Source organism: Poecilia reticulata, linkage group LG12, assembly GCF_000633615.1.
Source record: "Poecilia reticulata strain Guanapo linkage group LG12, Guppy_female_1.0+MT, whole genome shotgun sequence".
In the NCBI taxonomy this organism is placed as follows: Eukaryota; Metazoa; Chordata; class Actinopteri; order Cyprinodontiformes; family Poeciliidae; genus Poecilia; species Poecilia reticulata.
Genome location: NC_024342.1, coordinates 9,519,714 through 9,536,633, shown reverse-complemented (window position 1 = coordinate 9,536,633; position 16,920 = coordinate 9,519,714). Strand labels below are relative to the sequence as shown.

At 38.8% G+C, this 16,920-nt stretch overlaps 1 protein-coding gene across 3 annotated transcripts in view; it reads left to right on the top strand.

Annotated features, from left to right (window-relative positions):
- Positions 1 to 16,920, top strand: part of itga1 (integrin, alpha 1) — a 63,573-nt gene that overhangs the window by 29,841 nt on the left and 16,812 nt on the right. For 2 of the 3 annotated variants that reach the window (XM_017307800.1, XM_017307801.1), the window contains exons 10-27: positions 420 to 493; positions 4,209 to 4,356; positions 5,060 to 5,205; positions 5,877 to 6,020; positions 6,113 to 6,364; positions 6,594 to 6,724; positions 7,830 to 8,002; positions 8,111 to 8,265; positions 10,361 to 10,471; positions 12,229 to 12,305; positions 12,611 to 12,740; positions 12,834 to 12,911; positions 13,005 to 13,081; positions 13,191 to 13,280; positions 13,676 to 13,778; positions 13,874 to 13,990; positions 14,073 to 14,144; positions 14,226 to 14,330. In XM_017307800.1, coding sequence (XP_017163289.1) covers positions 420 to 493; positions 4,209 to 4,356; positions 5,060 to 5,205; positions 5,877 to 6,020; positions 6,113 to 6,364; positions 6,594 to 6,724; positions 7,830 to 8,002; positions 8,111 to 8,265; positions 10,361 to 10,471; positions 12,229 to 12,305; positions 12,611 to 12,740; positions 12,834 to 12,911; positions 13,005 to 13,081; positions 13,191 to 13,280; positions 13,676 to 13,778; positions 13,874 to 13,990; positions 14,073 to 14,144; positions 14,226 to 14,330 — 2,183 coding nt within the window. Of the gene's footprint in view, positions 1 to 419; positions 494 to 4,208; positions 4,357 to 5,059; positions 5,206 to 5,876; positions 6,021 to 6,112; positions 6,365 to 6,593; positions 6,725 to 7,829; positions 8,003 to 8,110; positions 8,266 to 10,360; positions 10,472 to 12,228; positions 12,306 to 12,610; positions 12,741 to 12,833; positions 12,912 to 13,004; positions 13,082 to 13,190; positions 13,281 to 13,675; positions 13,779 to 13,873; positions 13,991 to 14,072; positions 14,145 to 14,225; positions 14,331 to 14,420; positions 14,517 to 14,626; positions 14,744 to 15,645; positions 16,915 to 16,920 lie in introns of those variants that run through there. The other variant, XM_008423751.2, reaches the window with a different exon arrangement.

Below are 16,920 nucleotides of genomic sequence, written 5' to 3'. Positions count from 1 at the left end.
AAAGCACAAAATAATATTTATGAAGTTTTACATGACACATGCAGATGGTTCCATCTGCAGCATCCATCTGTCTGCAATACGACTAGATTTTGCAAATATAACAGGAACACTGTGACTGTTCATCCGAACAGGAAGTATTTTCATTAAAACGTTATAGAAATTATGTATGATATCCAAATGGCATGTGATTTACTTGTGCATTTTTTTTTAGTTCAAACACAGGCAAAATTTCAATAGGAAATCCACACAAGTTTTGTTGATAAAGCCTCCAGATAAGAGATTCAAAACTAAGTTTTTTTTCCAGTTTGACATAAATATTTAAATGAATATATTTTTACGAAGCTATTATGTAGCCACAAGACAGTTTTATTTTGTGCTACTTATCTATGCATCGCTCAACGCAATATATTCTTCCTCAGCAACATCTGGAAACTTTACCTCCTCCTTTGACATGGAGATGTCCCAGGCTGGATTCAGTGCCCATGCTTTTAAAGTAAGTCCAACTTGGAATACTAATATCTGAATATAAAAGTTTTTTTTAGAAGTAGGACTGGACAATAAAACAATGACAATGTATATTGCAATAGACACATGATTAATATCGATAGATTATACATATGATAGAATATTTAAAATTCAATTTAAAGAATATTCACTGAACTCCGATCCAGAACCACATGGCATTCTGGGAGATGTAGGCAGAGGAAAGGCTTTAGCTGCTCAACCGCTCACGGCGAGCTCAGCAAGGTGACTGTCTTCAACTAAGGGTGCGTTCACACTGCAGCCTGAAGTGACCCAATTCCGAATTTTTTTTTGACGTAATGCGACTTGTATCCGATCTTTTAAAGGCAGTGTGAACCGAACAGGTCGTATTCTTTTTTTGAATGTGACCCATATCCGACACGTATCCGATTTAAATGCGACCTAACGTTCAGGTCGCATTCATCCGAACTGAACGTCACTGGACGTTCAGTTCGGATGAACTGAACGTCCAGTGACGTCCAGTGACGTTCAGTGAGTATCTCACTATTTGTTGAGAATAGTGAGATACTCAACAAATCTCACTATTCTGCATCCTGATATGCGCAAGCGGGAAGAAAAACAACAAACATGACGAACTATAATGAGGATTAAGTTGTTAATATGCTGCTCTGGCCGGACAACAACTTCAAATATGTAAGCTAAGCTCCACCGTTAGCAACCATGTTTACTTCCGCAAACGCTGAGCACTTCTTCTTTTTATGGCGGTTGGCAGAATACTGAAAACGCTGACTCTATTGCGCCCTCTAGTGCGCATGCGGGACAATTTCAGATGGTTTGCCCGTTCACACTGCAGAACGCATACAGGTCGCATTTACTGGCAGTGTGAACGGCCCTGGCAAAAAAAAAAATCGGAATTGCCAAAAAATTTGATCCTAAATCACTCACTCTTTGGTTGCCAAGCAACAGTCTGTTGGGTAATGGTGCGTTCAGAGCCTCCACATAGTCATTCAGAGTCTATGTGGAGGCCCGTTGAGGGCCATTGCACGGCACGATTTGAATGGATTGGAGCGTTTTGAGCCGTCCAACACGTCCAACGCTCCACATAGACTTTGAATGTAAACTAGGTAGATGAGGCGTCATGTATCGTTTCGACACATAGCAAAATTGTGTCGATTCTGTGTGATACTGTGTCACTCAATACTGACACCTGCTGGACATTAAAAATTACTACAGGCATCGTAGTGATTTGATGACCTACTCTATACAATATGATTTAAGTCTTTGTATTTTATTGAATATCATATTGTATTATGTCATATCTTCAGTTACATTTAAAATATATTTGATATACAGTCAATAAAGAATGTGGACATGTACCATAAAGTGAAAATTTAAGTGAATGTGTTTGAAATGAGGATGCATGGACTGTTTCTTTTTCCACAGATTTTTATTTAAAAAAAAAGTTTTTACAACCTTTTGAAATTTAGCCTGTTACACTTTTTTGACAAAACTTCTGCTGTAGAAAAAAATGAAGTAAACACTACATTCACAGCAAACCCTTGTTTTTCTTAGGGGTTGTGTTCCAAAAATAACCCGTGATAGGCGAAATCCGTGAAGTAGTTACCTTTAGTTTTTCAAATTATTATACAGCATAATTAAATACTCTACATTAATACCAAATAACAAAACCTGTTTTCAGGTCAGCGGATGTGCGTGTGCATCAATCGGGCCTTATTAATGTGATCCGCAGTCATGTCACTAAAGCGTCTCCTCCTACCTGCCCCACGAGATTCACAGCTGTATCTACGGCAGAGCGACGGATCTCTTCAACGAGCCTCCGGTCAGGTTTTGTTGCCTCTGGCCACAGTTTTTTTCCAGCTGGCATTCAAAGTTTCAGTTTCCATCTCCTGAATGGCCAATCTGTATTAAATACCATATGTCTCAGGCACTCAAGTAGAGAAGAAGCGCGGAGACTGTTTTTACCAATCATATGGTCAATTAGGACGAAGAACACTGTGGGGAAAAAAAACTGCACAAAAAAATTTGCAAAGCAGGGATACCGTGAAAAGTGAACCGCGTTACAGCGAGGGTTCACTGTATAAGAAATAATTTATAAAATACAACCGAGTAATTTGTAGAATGGCTGTTTATCTAGGTGAATCTAGGACTTCATTCTCATGCCTGGCCTCATAATGCCTCAGCATTGAAAAGGTGGATTTATTTAAATAAGACAGTTTAGTGAAACATATGCAACACTTAACCTGCAGAACATAATATGAAAGTAAACTAAGAGTCAATTTCAGCTGAATTTGGATTCAGATAGATCAAGTAGAAACCGACAAGAACCGGATGAAACAACAAAAATGAAAACATTTATTTTCCAATAGAAGATCAAAATGGACTCGCACTACTGTGGAAACCTTTCCTTTGAAGCTGCTCCATAGTTGACGCTGTAAAAGATCAAGAATTCGTTTGGCAAATGCATTTGACAGATTGACAGAATCGCTTCCTTAGTTTGGCGCCTTAATGTAATTTTGAAACGGTTCCTGTATCGGTCACGTGACTTGCTTAAACCAATACGCGCACCGACACGGGTGTTGGTCTGTGGGCTTGACACATGCGCTGACGCATCGGTGTTGCCGGACCCATTACTAATGTAAACCATACGCACCAGAAAACGCTTTTGGTGTGAACGCACCATAACGTGTGCAACAGCAGTTTCAGGTTTTGCCACCTTGCCACCTAACTGATTAAACATAAAAAAAATGGCATTTCGTGAAAACTGTGAATTAATTAGGGGAGGTCATGTCATAACTTGACATTATTTCAGATATTTAAAACAAAAATCTCATCAACAATTATTGATATCGACTGACAGGAAACACTTGTTGTCATAAGTTTTTCAGGCATATCGCCTAGCCCTATTTAGAGACATGCTCAACTCAGAGACATTTCCCTTATTTTTCTCTGTGATGAATCTTCAGCCTTTCTGTGATTCACCTCAGTCAGTAGATAATTGTAGACATAATCCTGGTTTTTTCCCCCTGAGCTCATTCTGCCGCAGACTGGTGCTGTTTTGTCTGAATGCATTAGAGCATTAGTGAAACCCAAGACACATACAACGTAAGAGATGCTTTGGGAAGCTGAATTAGATGTTTGTTGATTTTTGCCCCCTCGCACCGTGCTAAAATTCATCCAATAGGTATTTCCTGCATTGGCTTAGAACAAACAGGATCCTTTCTTGCATGTCCTCTTCCTGTTCCAGACTTGTGCTCATCACCTCCTCTGTCGCTGTCTACAGTGATGATTGTGCCTGAGGCGACTTTCATCTTTACACGGTCAAACAAAATGAGTTGTGCCACGGAGGACTGACCATGCGACAACACACTTCCACAGTCACAGTGTGACTCAGTGTAGAGCTTATTTAATGCAACATAGTGAAGCCAATTATCCAAATAAGGACTTATTTGACCACACCTAATCTGATTACATTAGAATGGATGAGTTTTCTTTTTATTTCATTTTCTCTCCAGTAAATTACAAAAGTATTCATACTCTTTGATGTTCCCAACAACATTTTTTTTTTTTACATATTTTACTCTACAATCTACAATTTTAAAGATTAAGAAAGAGACCAACTCGGTAGTTTTACAAATGTTTGTATGTTTAATTAAGTCATTTAGCCTAACATGTTCTTCTGGCATTTGCTGTGTTGTTTCCCATAGGACGGCTTGTTACTGGGAGCGGTAGGAGCGTATGACTGGAACGGGACGGTGATCATGCAGACTGCTCAATCTACAATTAATCCAGAAAAAGATGAGTTTTACGATCCGAAGGATGGTACAACTCGCAGAGGACTGGCAGAGTACTTGGGTGAGCCAAAACCCATACATCATACATGTAGCGATAATGATGAATCCAAAAATCAATAAAAGAAAACAGAAATAGCAGATGACTTTGTCTTTACTTTTAGCTTTGAGACATTTGCACTTTGTCCCTTAGTCCCTTTGTTAATCTCTCTGAATGATGCTGAAAACAACTTTAGCTGATAAAATAAAATAAAAATTCCAATGTATTAAATTAAACACTCCAGCTGCAGAGTCAATTTTGAGTTATTGCCAAATAGAGGAGAAAAACATGCAACTTGACTCTGACAGCTGATGCTCCTCTTTTTTCCCCTCCCAATAAAATAAAGCATACAGACTCTCCTTTCTGCCTCCTGCCTTCTTGCCTTCTACGGCTTTCAAACCAACTACAGCCTCTTAACATGAAATTATTTAATCAACATGTCATTAGATGGAGCACTGCTTGGTCCGGTCTGTAAACCCAAGTGATGGCACATGATTTCTCCCGAAGGCCAGGCTGCAGCTTGCAGAGATGCTATGTTCCATTCCGAGGAGGGGTCTGCGCTTGCCAGTTTCCACTGGTGCTTTATGGTTTCCTCTACACAAGCTGACATAAACGGCGACTCATAGAGGCGTTTATAAATATCACAAAAAACCCGGGGAGGCGGTGTGTGTTGATACTTCAGTAATAATGTAATTTTTTTGCAACTTCAACTTTGTTCTTTTTGCAGGGTATGACGTCCAGTCTGCATCCACCCCTCAAGGTGTACTATACATCACTGGGGCACCGCGATACAACCACACGGGTCGGGTAGTTATCTACCGGCTGACAAAGGACAGCAAGGTTGAAACTGTGCAGATACTGCGTGGGGAGCAGGTCAGTGTTCATCAGTTCATCTCTGTAAATGCAGTAGGAATGGGAGTGCAAAAATATTTGCTTAAATATTTCAGCAGATCCTTCCAGGTTCAGAAGAAAGCTATATTTAGATATGTGTATAAAAGACTGCAATTTCAGAGTAAATTATGTGTGATGAAATGTGTTATGTGTTATTCAGTTACATGGGGAAATGAGAGGTTTTAAAAAAGGTCATTACATTCTTGGAGAGGATGTAATAATCAAATACAATAAGTGATCATCGGCATATGTGAGTACCTCGATGATAGAAGAATGTTTGGCACTTCTCCAATCTGGAGCATACGGGGGGAATTTTGGCAAACTAGAAATAAGACAACAAATTTGTTTGCATACTTCATCATTATCGATTTGAAAACCCTGCCTGTGCTGAGGCGTTAGCTTCATGGTTGATGTCTTAAGATGTTGCTTCAACATCACATTATTATGTGGTGTCCACATAATGCTGTTTCCTCACAGTGCCACCAAAGTACTCTTTTAGTGTGGTCTTTGTAAATCGCTAGTTTTTGCTGTTTGTGTCTTAAAGCAAATTTTATGTTGAATTATATTTAACCTAAGAGGTCAAAAATAGAACAAGTTTGTGGTGCAATCAAACAAATCCTGATGAGTGGATGGTTTCCTGCATCTTTCTGCAGATCGGCTCCTACTTCGGCAGCGTCCTGCAGACTGTTGACGTCAACAACGATTCCTACACAGACATCCTTTTAGTTGGAGCTCCGATGTACATGGGTCCAGAAAGAGATGAGCAGGGTAAAGTCTACGTCTACAAACTCAATGAGGTACATGACACTGAAAATATTGCCACTCGTTGGACATTTTGCAGCTGAAAGATGGAGTCTTGAGAGGATCATCTGTCGTTCTTTATTTCCAGAGGGGCAAGTTTGTGCACAAGTTTGATTTGAGCCCGATGAACCAGTCCTGTTGTACAGTTAACTCGGACGGCTGCGCCATGAAAAACGAGCCATGCGGGGCTCGGTTTGGTACAGCCATAGCCGCCGTGTCGGATCTCAACCTTGACGGGTTCAACGACGTGGTGATCGGTGCCCCTTTCGAGAATGACCACAGAGGAGCCGTCTACATCTACCATGGGCACAAAAGCAACCATTACCTGAGACTAGTTCAGGTGAGAATCACAAAGACCAAATGCAGCAATATCGTAAACGATAAAAACAACTGCAATGTGTTTTTGTTTCCTTAAATTAAGAGAGACGGGAAGAAAAAAAATCAGTTTGTCAAAGATGTCTTGAGATGAGTGAAAGCTTTTCTAATTTATCTTTGACAAAAAAAAAAGGCCTCCTTGAATGATCACGTTATTGAACTTTGCTTCTTTTTTTTTTTTACCTTCTCTGCAGCACATCCCAGCAGGCGGGGATGGAGAAAAGGTGAAGTTCTTTGGTCAGTCCATACACGGAATCATGGACCTAAATGGAGACGGCATCATTGACGTCACCATAGGAGGTCTGGGAGGAGCTTCCCTGTTCTGGTGAGAGCACTCACTCATCCTCACATATTAATTTTCAGCCTTTTTTCTACACATTCCATTTCAGTCATAAGCAGCAAAGGCCCTCGCTTCCCAAAGGCATCATTTTAGAAGTCCACTTTGCATCGTCTTATTCTGCGCTTTTACAGCTGTGTTTGTCCCGTTGGACTTCCAAGCTGAAGACAAATGGCTTCCTTAATGATCTCTGTGTTAAAACCCCTCTCCCACATACAGTATTTCACTGCTGGTCACCAGTATGTTGAATCCGCCCACATTACGATCTAGCTTCCCATGCAGATCTTCTCCCACAGCGTGTCCTGGTAAGAGGTCAACAAAGCTATGTGAGAACTCCATTTCCCATGTGGCTTAGAGCCTAAATAGGATTTGGCAGCATGGACAAATTTTCTCTGAACCCATGATCATGTTTTCATGAAACTGTTTAGCAAAATGCAGCTAACATTCAACCAAATTTAATTCACTACTGAAGCAAAACCATTACATTTAAATTACATCTCTGTGTGCTTTTGACGTCTCTTTATGTCCCTTGGTGTTTGCTGGGAGAATGGGACAAAAGATCAGAAAGATAAATGGAAAAGAACCAAGAACATATATATTTGCATTTGTATAGAGACATATGTGGTGTTCTCCAGATTGTTGACGTCAGTAATGACTCCTACACAATTAAAAAGCTCACTGCTTTTTTATTGTAGTTTTAGCCTGAAAAAAAATCTATTAAAAAATGTAGTATAAAAAAACTAACAAAATATGCAACAGATTTTTATTCACCTGCAAATCTGCTAAGGAATTCCTCTGCTGCCTTTGCATATCCCAAGACTGATTTATGTTGCCTATTGTTCTTAGAAAAATAGTTCTCCGTCAGATTTGATAGTGTTTATAAAAATAAATCTCAGATATCTCTAGGTTGCACAAGTACCGAGCAGTTGCACTGCATCTTCATATAGAGATATCAGACTGAACTCTTTTTTTATTTTTATTTAACATTTATGAAAAGCACGTAAAATGTTCCGTCCACTTCTCGAGTATTCACGACTTTGTGTTGGTTTGTCACATGGAAGTCTTTGAACTGTATCTCTTTTCATTTCAAAAGGTCAAGAGATGTTGCTGAGCTAACTTCCAGCATGACGTTGGAACCCGCTAAAATCAACCTGCAGCACTCTCAGTACCAGTGTGAACACAGGGGGCATAAATCTGTTTGTGTGAACACCACAGTGTGTTTTCAATATCGGGTCAAGTCTGAGAAGAGAGATGCGAGCTCCACGGGTGAGCTGTTGAGTACTTTGTGCTTCTCTCGCTTCACAGCGCATAATGTCGGTGCTTCTGCCACTCACTGAACTTTTTTTTCTCTGTTGTTGTTGTTGTGTTCCTTAGAAATGCGCTATAACATAACTCTGGATCTTCCACGTGCCAAAGCCAGAGCTTCGTTTATTGATCAGGACTTGGACAAAAGTGATCGTAGGGTGACAAAGACATTCTCCATCAGCAACGGACAAATAATATGCAAGAAGGAAAGATTCATCATGTCGGTAAGTACTCTGACTTTTACAGTGTGCAGTTGTTGATTTGCACACAACAATCGTCAGACTTCGCTTTTATTCATTGCTAACTCTAATGTTCTCCTAGATTTACCTACAGTCCATTTTGCAGCTTTAATTTCAGGGTTTTTGCTACGTTTAAGTGATGAGGAAGGCTGTTAGTTGTAGAGAGGATAAAATGAACTGATGAGGGGTCCCTTGGCGAGTAGGAGGAGCATGGCTGAAGCATAAAGCTGACTTCTTCTGATCTCTTCAGAGTGATGCTACAAGATCTTAACACGTATCGAGGTCTTAAACAACCCGAATAAGTGAATACATTTATAAGGAGATGAATTACTGCATGTGTTTGCTGGAGACAGCATTCCAGTTGAAGGCCTTTTTTGATCAATTATATCGCTCGTTTCTCGCTGCAGCAAATGGTTTTTAATGTTAGCACTTCAGCGTGTACAGGAATTTCCAGTGTTTTGTTCCTTTTTTCCTTATTTTCCTTTTTTCCCAGTCCTTCACTGCAACATAAGAAGTCACTGATTAGCTGTCCTTAAGCAACAGAAAGAGGAACTAATCAGTGGAAGCAGCTGCTCCTGCTGTGTGTGTGCAGATGATGAATATCTGCTCTATTCCTACTGTGCCAGTCTGTGCAGAAATTCCCCACATATTCCAGGGCAGAGCTTTTTAAATTAGTCTCGGACATGAACACTGCATCTGTTCTTCCCTTGGCTATTCCTGCAGAGTGAAACTGCAGATTTTGACATAGCGGTAAAAAAAAAATGGTATGCTATGAACCGAAAGGAATCTATCTCGGTGCAAACAAACAATGATCCGTGGGCCAGTTTATTGGACATTCACGTCGTTAGCAACCATGAATAAAATCTGTGCACTGAAAGGTTTGTGTTAACAAGATGGCTCACACATAGATGTTTTATATTCTCAGATTTTGTGTGTATCTTCATCGATTTTTATTGTAGTATTGTCAGGGTTTTAATGTGACAGACCAAAACTATGGCCATTTATTGCCCTTGTTGCCGTCTAGCTGCCAGCTAATGCATAGATCGAGTCCATGTTTGGGGTTCCCTAGTGGACAAAAATAATGAATGGTTTTCAAATTACTTTATAGATAAAAATATGAAAAATGTGATGGGTGCTTAGATTCCATTACTTTCATACCTTTCAAAACACTGAAATATGAAGGGTGTGAATACTTTAACAAGGCTTGAGTTTTAGACCCACATCACCAATTCTATCACAGATCAAATGCAGTATATAAACTCTTGAGTCTCAGTTTTTCTTTTACAAACTGCAAAAGATCACTTTTCAATGTGTTTTGTACAAAAAAAAAAGTCAACATTATTTTGTAGCTTTTTGTCTTTTGTTAACATCCTCTCACCATGGAAACCATATCCCCCCCCGAAGCTTAACAAGTAAAAACATCATCTCAACATCTGCTACACGGACTGGTGCATAAATCTGTGTGGACATTCATGGTTCCCTGAGGACGGATTCTGATTGTTGGACCTTTGCTCAGAGATCAGTTTGGTGTTTTTGTTTAGAGTAAAGGACTGGGTGGTGTACCCGTGAAGTTTTCTCTGTACACTAAGTTGAAACGGTTTGCTAACGTAGGCCCGGTTCGATGCTTGTTCTCAAAACACTCGTAAAGCTTTGTCCCACATATCACACAAGTTGTTGGAAGGTTTCTTGAGAGATTTGCATTTGCATCCCCAGTGACACTGCAGTGTCGGTTCTGAACCTTTTTTTTTTTTTTTTTTTTTTTTTTTTGCATCTGTACAATCAATACACAGTTCTAGGTGTGATGTTGAATTATAAGTGCTATGGGGCTGAAAGGTTGCGAGTTGTAGATTAAACGTTGTCATTAGTGTCACCACATCACCGCAAGAATCAGGTTGTGGTGAGTCAGCTACACGTCAGATTTGGTAAAGATTCTGCAGCTTTGAAATGAATCCATTAATCAATCCGTCGTCTGTAGAGTGATGGTGGGGAAGTTAGCTCAGTGTTTCTTTTGTTTGCTTACTTTCTCCTCCTTTTCTCAATCTTTTTTTTTTTTTTTTTCCATGTATTCTCTCTGCCTCAGGCCCGGCTGGACTTCAAAGACCCGATCAACGTTACATTAGAATTTGGACTTACTGATGAGAACAAAGGCCCTGTCCTGGATGCAACCCTACCCACATCTATCTCTAAGACAGTAAGAACTCTCTCAACTGTCTATTTCACTAATTCAGATACCAAAAACCATGAGGCAGAAGATTTCAAACAGCCTTAAAATGCGTTTTGTTTGCATATTAAACTGCCTTCATGTTCGCAATTTTGTTCAAACAGGACATAATTGCATACATAAAACAGCATATTTTCTTTCCTTTCGTTATACAGTGGTATGAAATGTATTTGGGATCTTAAAAATGTTCTTTTTCTGTTTTTGCTTTTTTTTTGTTGCACAGATCAAAATATTTTTGATATCTGTCAAAGATGTCAAACGAAAATCAGTACAAAATGTAGTTTTCAAATAAATGATCATTTCATTTATTAAGGGGGATAAAAAACCGATCAAACTTCCTTTGACCACATTAAACATAATATCCCACTGAACCCTAACTGCTTGTTCCAAGTATTTATGAAATTTTACTCGCTGTTCTCCTCTCGACCACTGCCCAAATGCTCTGACTGTGGTCGCTATGGTAATGTTTATATATCCCTTCAAAATAACAGAAACGCCACAAAAACGAACATTTTACTTTCGTAAAAATTTTAACTCACGATAATGACTAATGGGAGCCCTGAGCTTGTTTCTCTGCAACGAGACGGTCCCATCAGGGAGTGATGGGAGACAACGACACCCGAGCTGTGTTGCTTATATCCACAGCCTGCTTGGTCTCTACGTGGCAAAGCAGCTTGAAGTTTCATTGCCTCTTTAGCAGCCAGTCACCGCATGTTACGCAGAGCAGGTTTGTAATGTGGGACTCACCCACCGGTCCGGGATAAATCCATTCTCCTGTCTCTTCTTTGGGCCTTTTCCCCTTTGCAAAGAAACTTTCCAAAGACATCTAATCTGTTTCTTACTCATTTTGCTGCTTGTGGGCTCAGTGTTGGCGCGCAAGTAACCAGACTTCCAGTGATTCACTTCCTGCTAAAGAGCAGTTTGTTTTTTTTCTCACCCCTGTAAGAATCACAGACAGAATGATGTAAGCCTCATCTAAATCAAACATTGTCTGTCTGTCGGCACAAATAAACCATGAGTAAAAATGTCTTGTGGATCTGAACAGGCTGCAGTAGATTCTTATCTGCAACAGCTGACTGCCATCCTTCAGTGTTTCCCACAAGGTTTCCTCTGTCGGTTTTAATGGCAGAGGAAATCTTCCCACACTCCCACATGCATACAGTATTTGCCATAAAAAGAAGGTTTGCAGATTATCAGTAACAGTGAGCAATGTTTCCCGACAAAGGCGAGAAGTATCACAGAAGATGTCCACTTCATGTCTACATTATTAGAGTCTGTATTTGTGTCAACAAATGCATCAGTGCCAAATCTCCTGTCTGTGAGTTAAAGGCCTGACCTCCATCGGCGTCAGATGCCTGAATGCAGCAATGCACTGTGTTACTGTAACTCAAGGAAAGGGGTCACTTTTCAGAGTTTTCCTGTTATTGTTATTGAGAAGACACAGAAAGGAAAAAAAAAAAACATAAAAAGATGCGTTTTTGCTTATTATTGTGTTGGGCCGATGTTCGCAGCAAAAACTAAAACAGCCTTTGAGAAGCAGAGAAAATTTGCTCTGAATCCATCTTGTTTCTCTGGTTGCAAATGTTTTGGCCAATAAATAAGCACCGTTCACTTGAAATGTGTGCTTTCAATTTGGTTTTGGAGTCCAGTTTTATTCTGTACTGTGGATTTAACCCTCTACTTTGACTAGACCATTCTGATAATTAAATGTCATTTCTATCTTTTAGATTCCCTTAGTCGACTGCGGAGATCAATTAAAGTGCATCACTGACCTCTCCCTCACGGCAGAGCCGAGTGAGAAAAGGTATTATATTTTTATTTTAATTCATTAGGATTAAAATAAAAAAAAGTTTCCCACCATCCTTGCACATTGTAAGAAGGGAACATGAAACTATAATTTTTTTTTATGTAAAAAACAAACAAACATTTAAAGTGATTAGAAGGGTGAAATGTGTAAGAGACATCAACAGCTGCCTTCTGATGTTTGGAGTCATGTAGTTTTATTTAGAAGTGAACCAGACCGTGACTGCCCCCCTGTGGGACAACTAGAACATGACAGTCAGTCGTACTGACTTTTTTTGTGTGTGTGTGTGGTGTGTGTTTCTGCAGCATGCTGATTCAAGTCAACTCAAAAGACAAGCTTGACGTGAAGATTGACATCAGCAACAAAAGAGACAACGCTTACAACACCAAGGTTATTCTCAACTTCACACCAAACATCAACTACGTTAAAGTCGAGGTAAGATTTCTGCTTTTTTTTTTTTTTTTTTTTTTTAATGGAAGAATGTCGAAGAAAAACGATGTTTAATTATGTCATATTTTGCATTTTCAGCCAGAGAAAGAGTGCACTCCGGATAACACGAAGGTGGAGTGCGCTGTTGGATATCCCTTCCTGGGAAGTAAAGCTAAGGTAAGATTTAGGTTTAGCTTTAGACACTACACTCGCTTTGCTTTTCACTTTACTTATGTTATTACATTTCAACGTGTGATCTCTCATCAACAGGAAAGTTTTAAAGTGAGATTTGAGACGGACTCATCTCACATACGTGAGAACATTTACATCAACGTGACAACTATAAGGTGAGCCTGTCATTTATTATTTATTTTTTTGCTGCACATTATTGATTGGAACATGGATTGTTAAAGTGACTACTTGTGTGAAAAGATTGACAAAAAATGTTTCTTACAGTGACAGTGAAGAGAATCCAAATACCCTACATGACAACAATAAAGAAATCTTCATCCCAGTGAAATATGAAGCTGGAGTCATATTCAGTGTGTAAGTAGCAGTGGAAATCTGTGCAGATGAATTAACGTAATCATGAAGTTTAGCAGGGAGTTCCATAAAGCAAAGATATTTGCTAAGTTTCTGTGCATGTTTTGGTAGTGAAATAATTTGTTAAATATTGTCAGAATAAGTTAATATATCTAAAATATCAGAAACTGTGTATCCTACATTCGTCGTTACTTTGTACGCCATTTGTCAGAGTTATTACTGCTGTCAAAAAAATTCACAAAAAGGGAGCATGTAAATCTATTGTTCAAAATCAAGAAACGATAAAAAGACAAGGTTAGGTTAATGTTGTTTGCTGCCCCCAAGTGGCCAAAATGTGGTTTAGCAGGTTTAATATCTCGTTACATATTGTATTAATTTTTAAATATGCAATCCTTTAGGAGTCATTCACAAAATTACATAACAATTGAAGATGGTGAACAATCCTCTGTGAAAGACAGTGACTTTGGAAGGATGACAGAGGAGGTCAACATCAGCTACACGGTAACACTTGCAAATAAGATACAACTTTTTTTTTTACATACTTTTATGTTTTATTTGAAATATGCAGTCGACTCATCCACCTTTTTATCTTTCAGATGGAAAAGGCTGGTAATACCCTCACTCCACCTCTTGACCTTAAAGTGATATACCCTTATCGGTCTCCTCTATTCAACGTGTTGCTGTTCCCAACACGCATTGTCTACAGTACTGGGGTATGTACATACACAGACACAATATATCTAAATTGCAAAAAAAAAAAAAAGATTCTCATGTCTGCTTCTCACTGCTCTGCAGGTAAAATGTAAAGAACCCCCTGCCCCTAAACACAACAATCCAAAAAAGGAAACTCTCACTCCCTTCCTACTGGTCAGTGGTCAGATGTTAGCTTCAGTGGCTGCTGAGGTGCTGCTGTTCTTTTCTGACTGGTGGATGTGATGTTCTTTGCAGGAATGTGGACAAACACAATGTGACTCATTCACCTGCTCCATCCCTGAAACCAATAAGAGTCAGGTCAACGTTACCTTCAAAGCGTGGAAACCAACGTTCACTGTGGTAAGATCAGATGTTGGTACCTTTTCTGACCTGCAGTATGTTAGTTTTTCTCGGTGAGACGGCAACATGAAAAGTTGCTTTTTCTTACAGGGTGAGTTCACCAGTTTAAAGATGATGGTGAATGCCTCGTTGACGTTCAAACAGAATCATCTGTTTGAACTGGGCAGCAATGCAAAAACTAGAAATGTAAGTCGTGTTCGGGATTATACTCTTGAAATTGTCATGTCAGTTTCTTGATGCACCTGTTTGTAAGGATGTATGCAAGTGCTGAGCTCATGTTTGCTTGTGCTGACCAGGTGACGATCCTGATTTCAAAGGGAACAATTGAAGGAATCCCTCTTTGGATCATCATCCTCCTCAGTACCTTGGCAGGATTGTTGATCTTGGCGCTTATTATTTTCATTTTCTGGAAGGTAATATTTCATGCCTCATATGTCATGTTGATTGTCTAATCTCCTGAACAGTTTGTTGCACATTTTCAGTTGAGAAAAAAAAAAAAGTCTTGAATAGTCTTGCCCTCTAAGCAAATTGATTAAGCATAGACAATTAAAACACGGGGAAAAAAATAACTGCATGCGCTTTTCAACTCTGCTCACAAAACGAGCATCTCTGCTTAGCTGCATTTTCTGGTAGCAAACAAACTTAAAAAAATATGGAGTGCAAAAAATAAAAATCAAGGTGAACTCTGCTCCTTTCTTGATTCGAGTAAAAAATGACATTAAGTCCAAAATTCTCAAAACTATAAGCTCTGCTGTGGGTAATAATGTTTTCTTTTCGATCAATAGTAATTATCTGCACAGGATCTTTTCAATTTGCTCTTGGATTCATATGCGCATTTTGCACCAAAATCCACCTTAATGAAAGTTGCTAGAACATTGTCATGGACTTCCAGTTGTAGATGGATTTTTGGATAAATGTCTCTGTTTGATGACTTGATTTCCTCAATATGTCACATAAGGAGGCAGTGTGTTTGAGGTGTGCCTTAGAATACATCGAGGTACACCTCCATTTATCCAAACCACAACATCATCTTCTTGGTTCTCCTAAATTGCTTAAATTCACAGTAATCTTGGTGTATGCACATTTCTGAATTTAAGGAAGATAATCAACTATAGCAACTGTCATTATTCTGGCATTTAGATTTAGCGTTTTTTGCTCATTCGAACTAACCTAAACCAGGAGAAGTTAAAAGAATTAAATGTCAGACGGTGAGGAAAAAGAAATGGTTATGTCTCGGTGTTAAAAGGGCATTTGAATATTTATTATATTATTCTGTAAATCAGTCCTTGTGTAACCAAGTCCTCTGTTTCTGCAGCTTGGCTTCTTTAAGAGAAAAACCATGGACTATTCAAAGGAAGAGATGTCTGATTGAGGCGTTCGGAATACCTCAGCGAAGCTGCGCTTTTAGAGAACCCAAAGACACCTCAGAGCGGTGGCATATGGACTATCAGGAAAAAAAAATTAGTCATCGTCACTATTTCCTACATTGTCATGTGTCACATAGTGATGGAAAAATCTCTCAAGCTCTTCTCAGTGCTGCTTGAAGCAGCTGGTTGTGATATTTGGGGCTCCTAGTGGGAACCACAGAGGAGCCAAAGACACTGACTGTAAATCACTGTAAATGTGACGCATTTGCTTTCTGATTTCACTTATGTTTTTTTGTTGTTTTTTTACCACGTTGTTGATAAAGTAGCATCATTTATTTGTTTTTTTGTTTTTTTAGTTGTTGTTGCTACAGGTTGATTCTAATCTCTGATGGCTTCACTAAAGCTTTAGTGAAAAAAGTACTCAGGTTTTTCCCCATAAAAAATCCAAAGTTACCTAATTCACCAAAAAGGAAAATGGTGAAAACACCAAAAGATGAAAAAGAAAAAAATGAGTCTATATTAAATTTATTTTCACATAAGCTCTGAGTCCCATTTTCAAACATGTTTGCTTGATGAATTTTATGAGACACTGTATTTTTTAAGCATTCCTATAGCATTTTGTTATGTCAGTGTAGCTAAATATCATGGCACATCTTTTATTTTCCAGTTAGCTCCAGTAATTAAGTGTAATTATCACCAGAAGAGCCTTCCCTAATTCAAATCTCTGAGTGTACTGTAAATAGAAGAAGTAATGGATGTAAAGCTGTAAAATGTACAGAATTATTTTGCATTTTATTTAATGTTTTGTGTGAGAGGAGATTTTGCTCAGGTGCTAAAAGAATGATAAAAGGTCACGTTTGCTTTGGACACATAAAAAAAAAAGCTATCTGGCTTTAGATTCTATGCACATATGTAAATAAGGTTATATTTTGATACAAAATAAATTTGATATCATCTGCTTAAACAGATAGAGGTTCATGTTTTTTTATCAAGCTGTCTGGCTTATTTGATGGAAAATTGTATTTCAAACTTAATTCTTCGTCGTTTTTATTGCAGAATGGATATTTTCTAAATTTGGAAGAAATGTTTGCCTATGAACCATTTTTTTAATTATTATTTTCAAAGCTCCTTCTCACCTGCATGTATTAGCACACTGTGGCTCACTCACTTCACAGTGGGGTACATAATACTTTGTTCAGTCAGGTTGTTCACCCTTTTTCTAC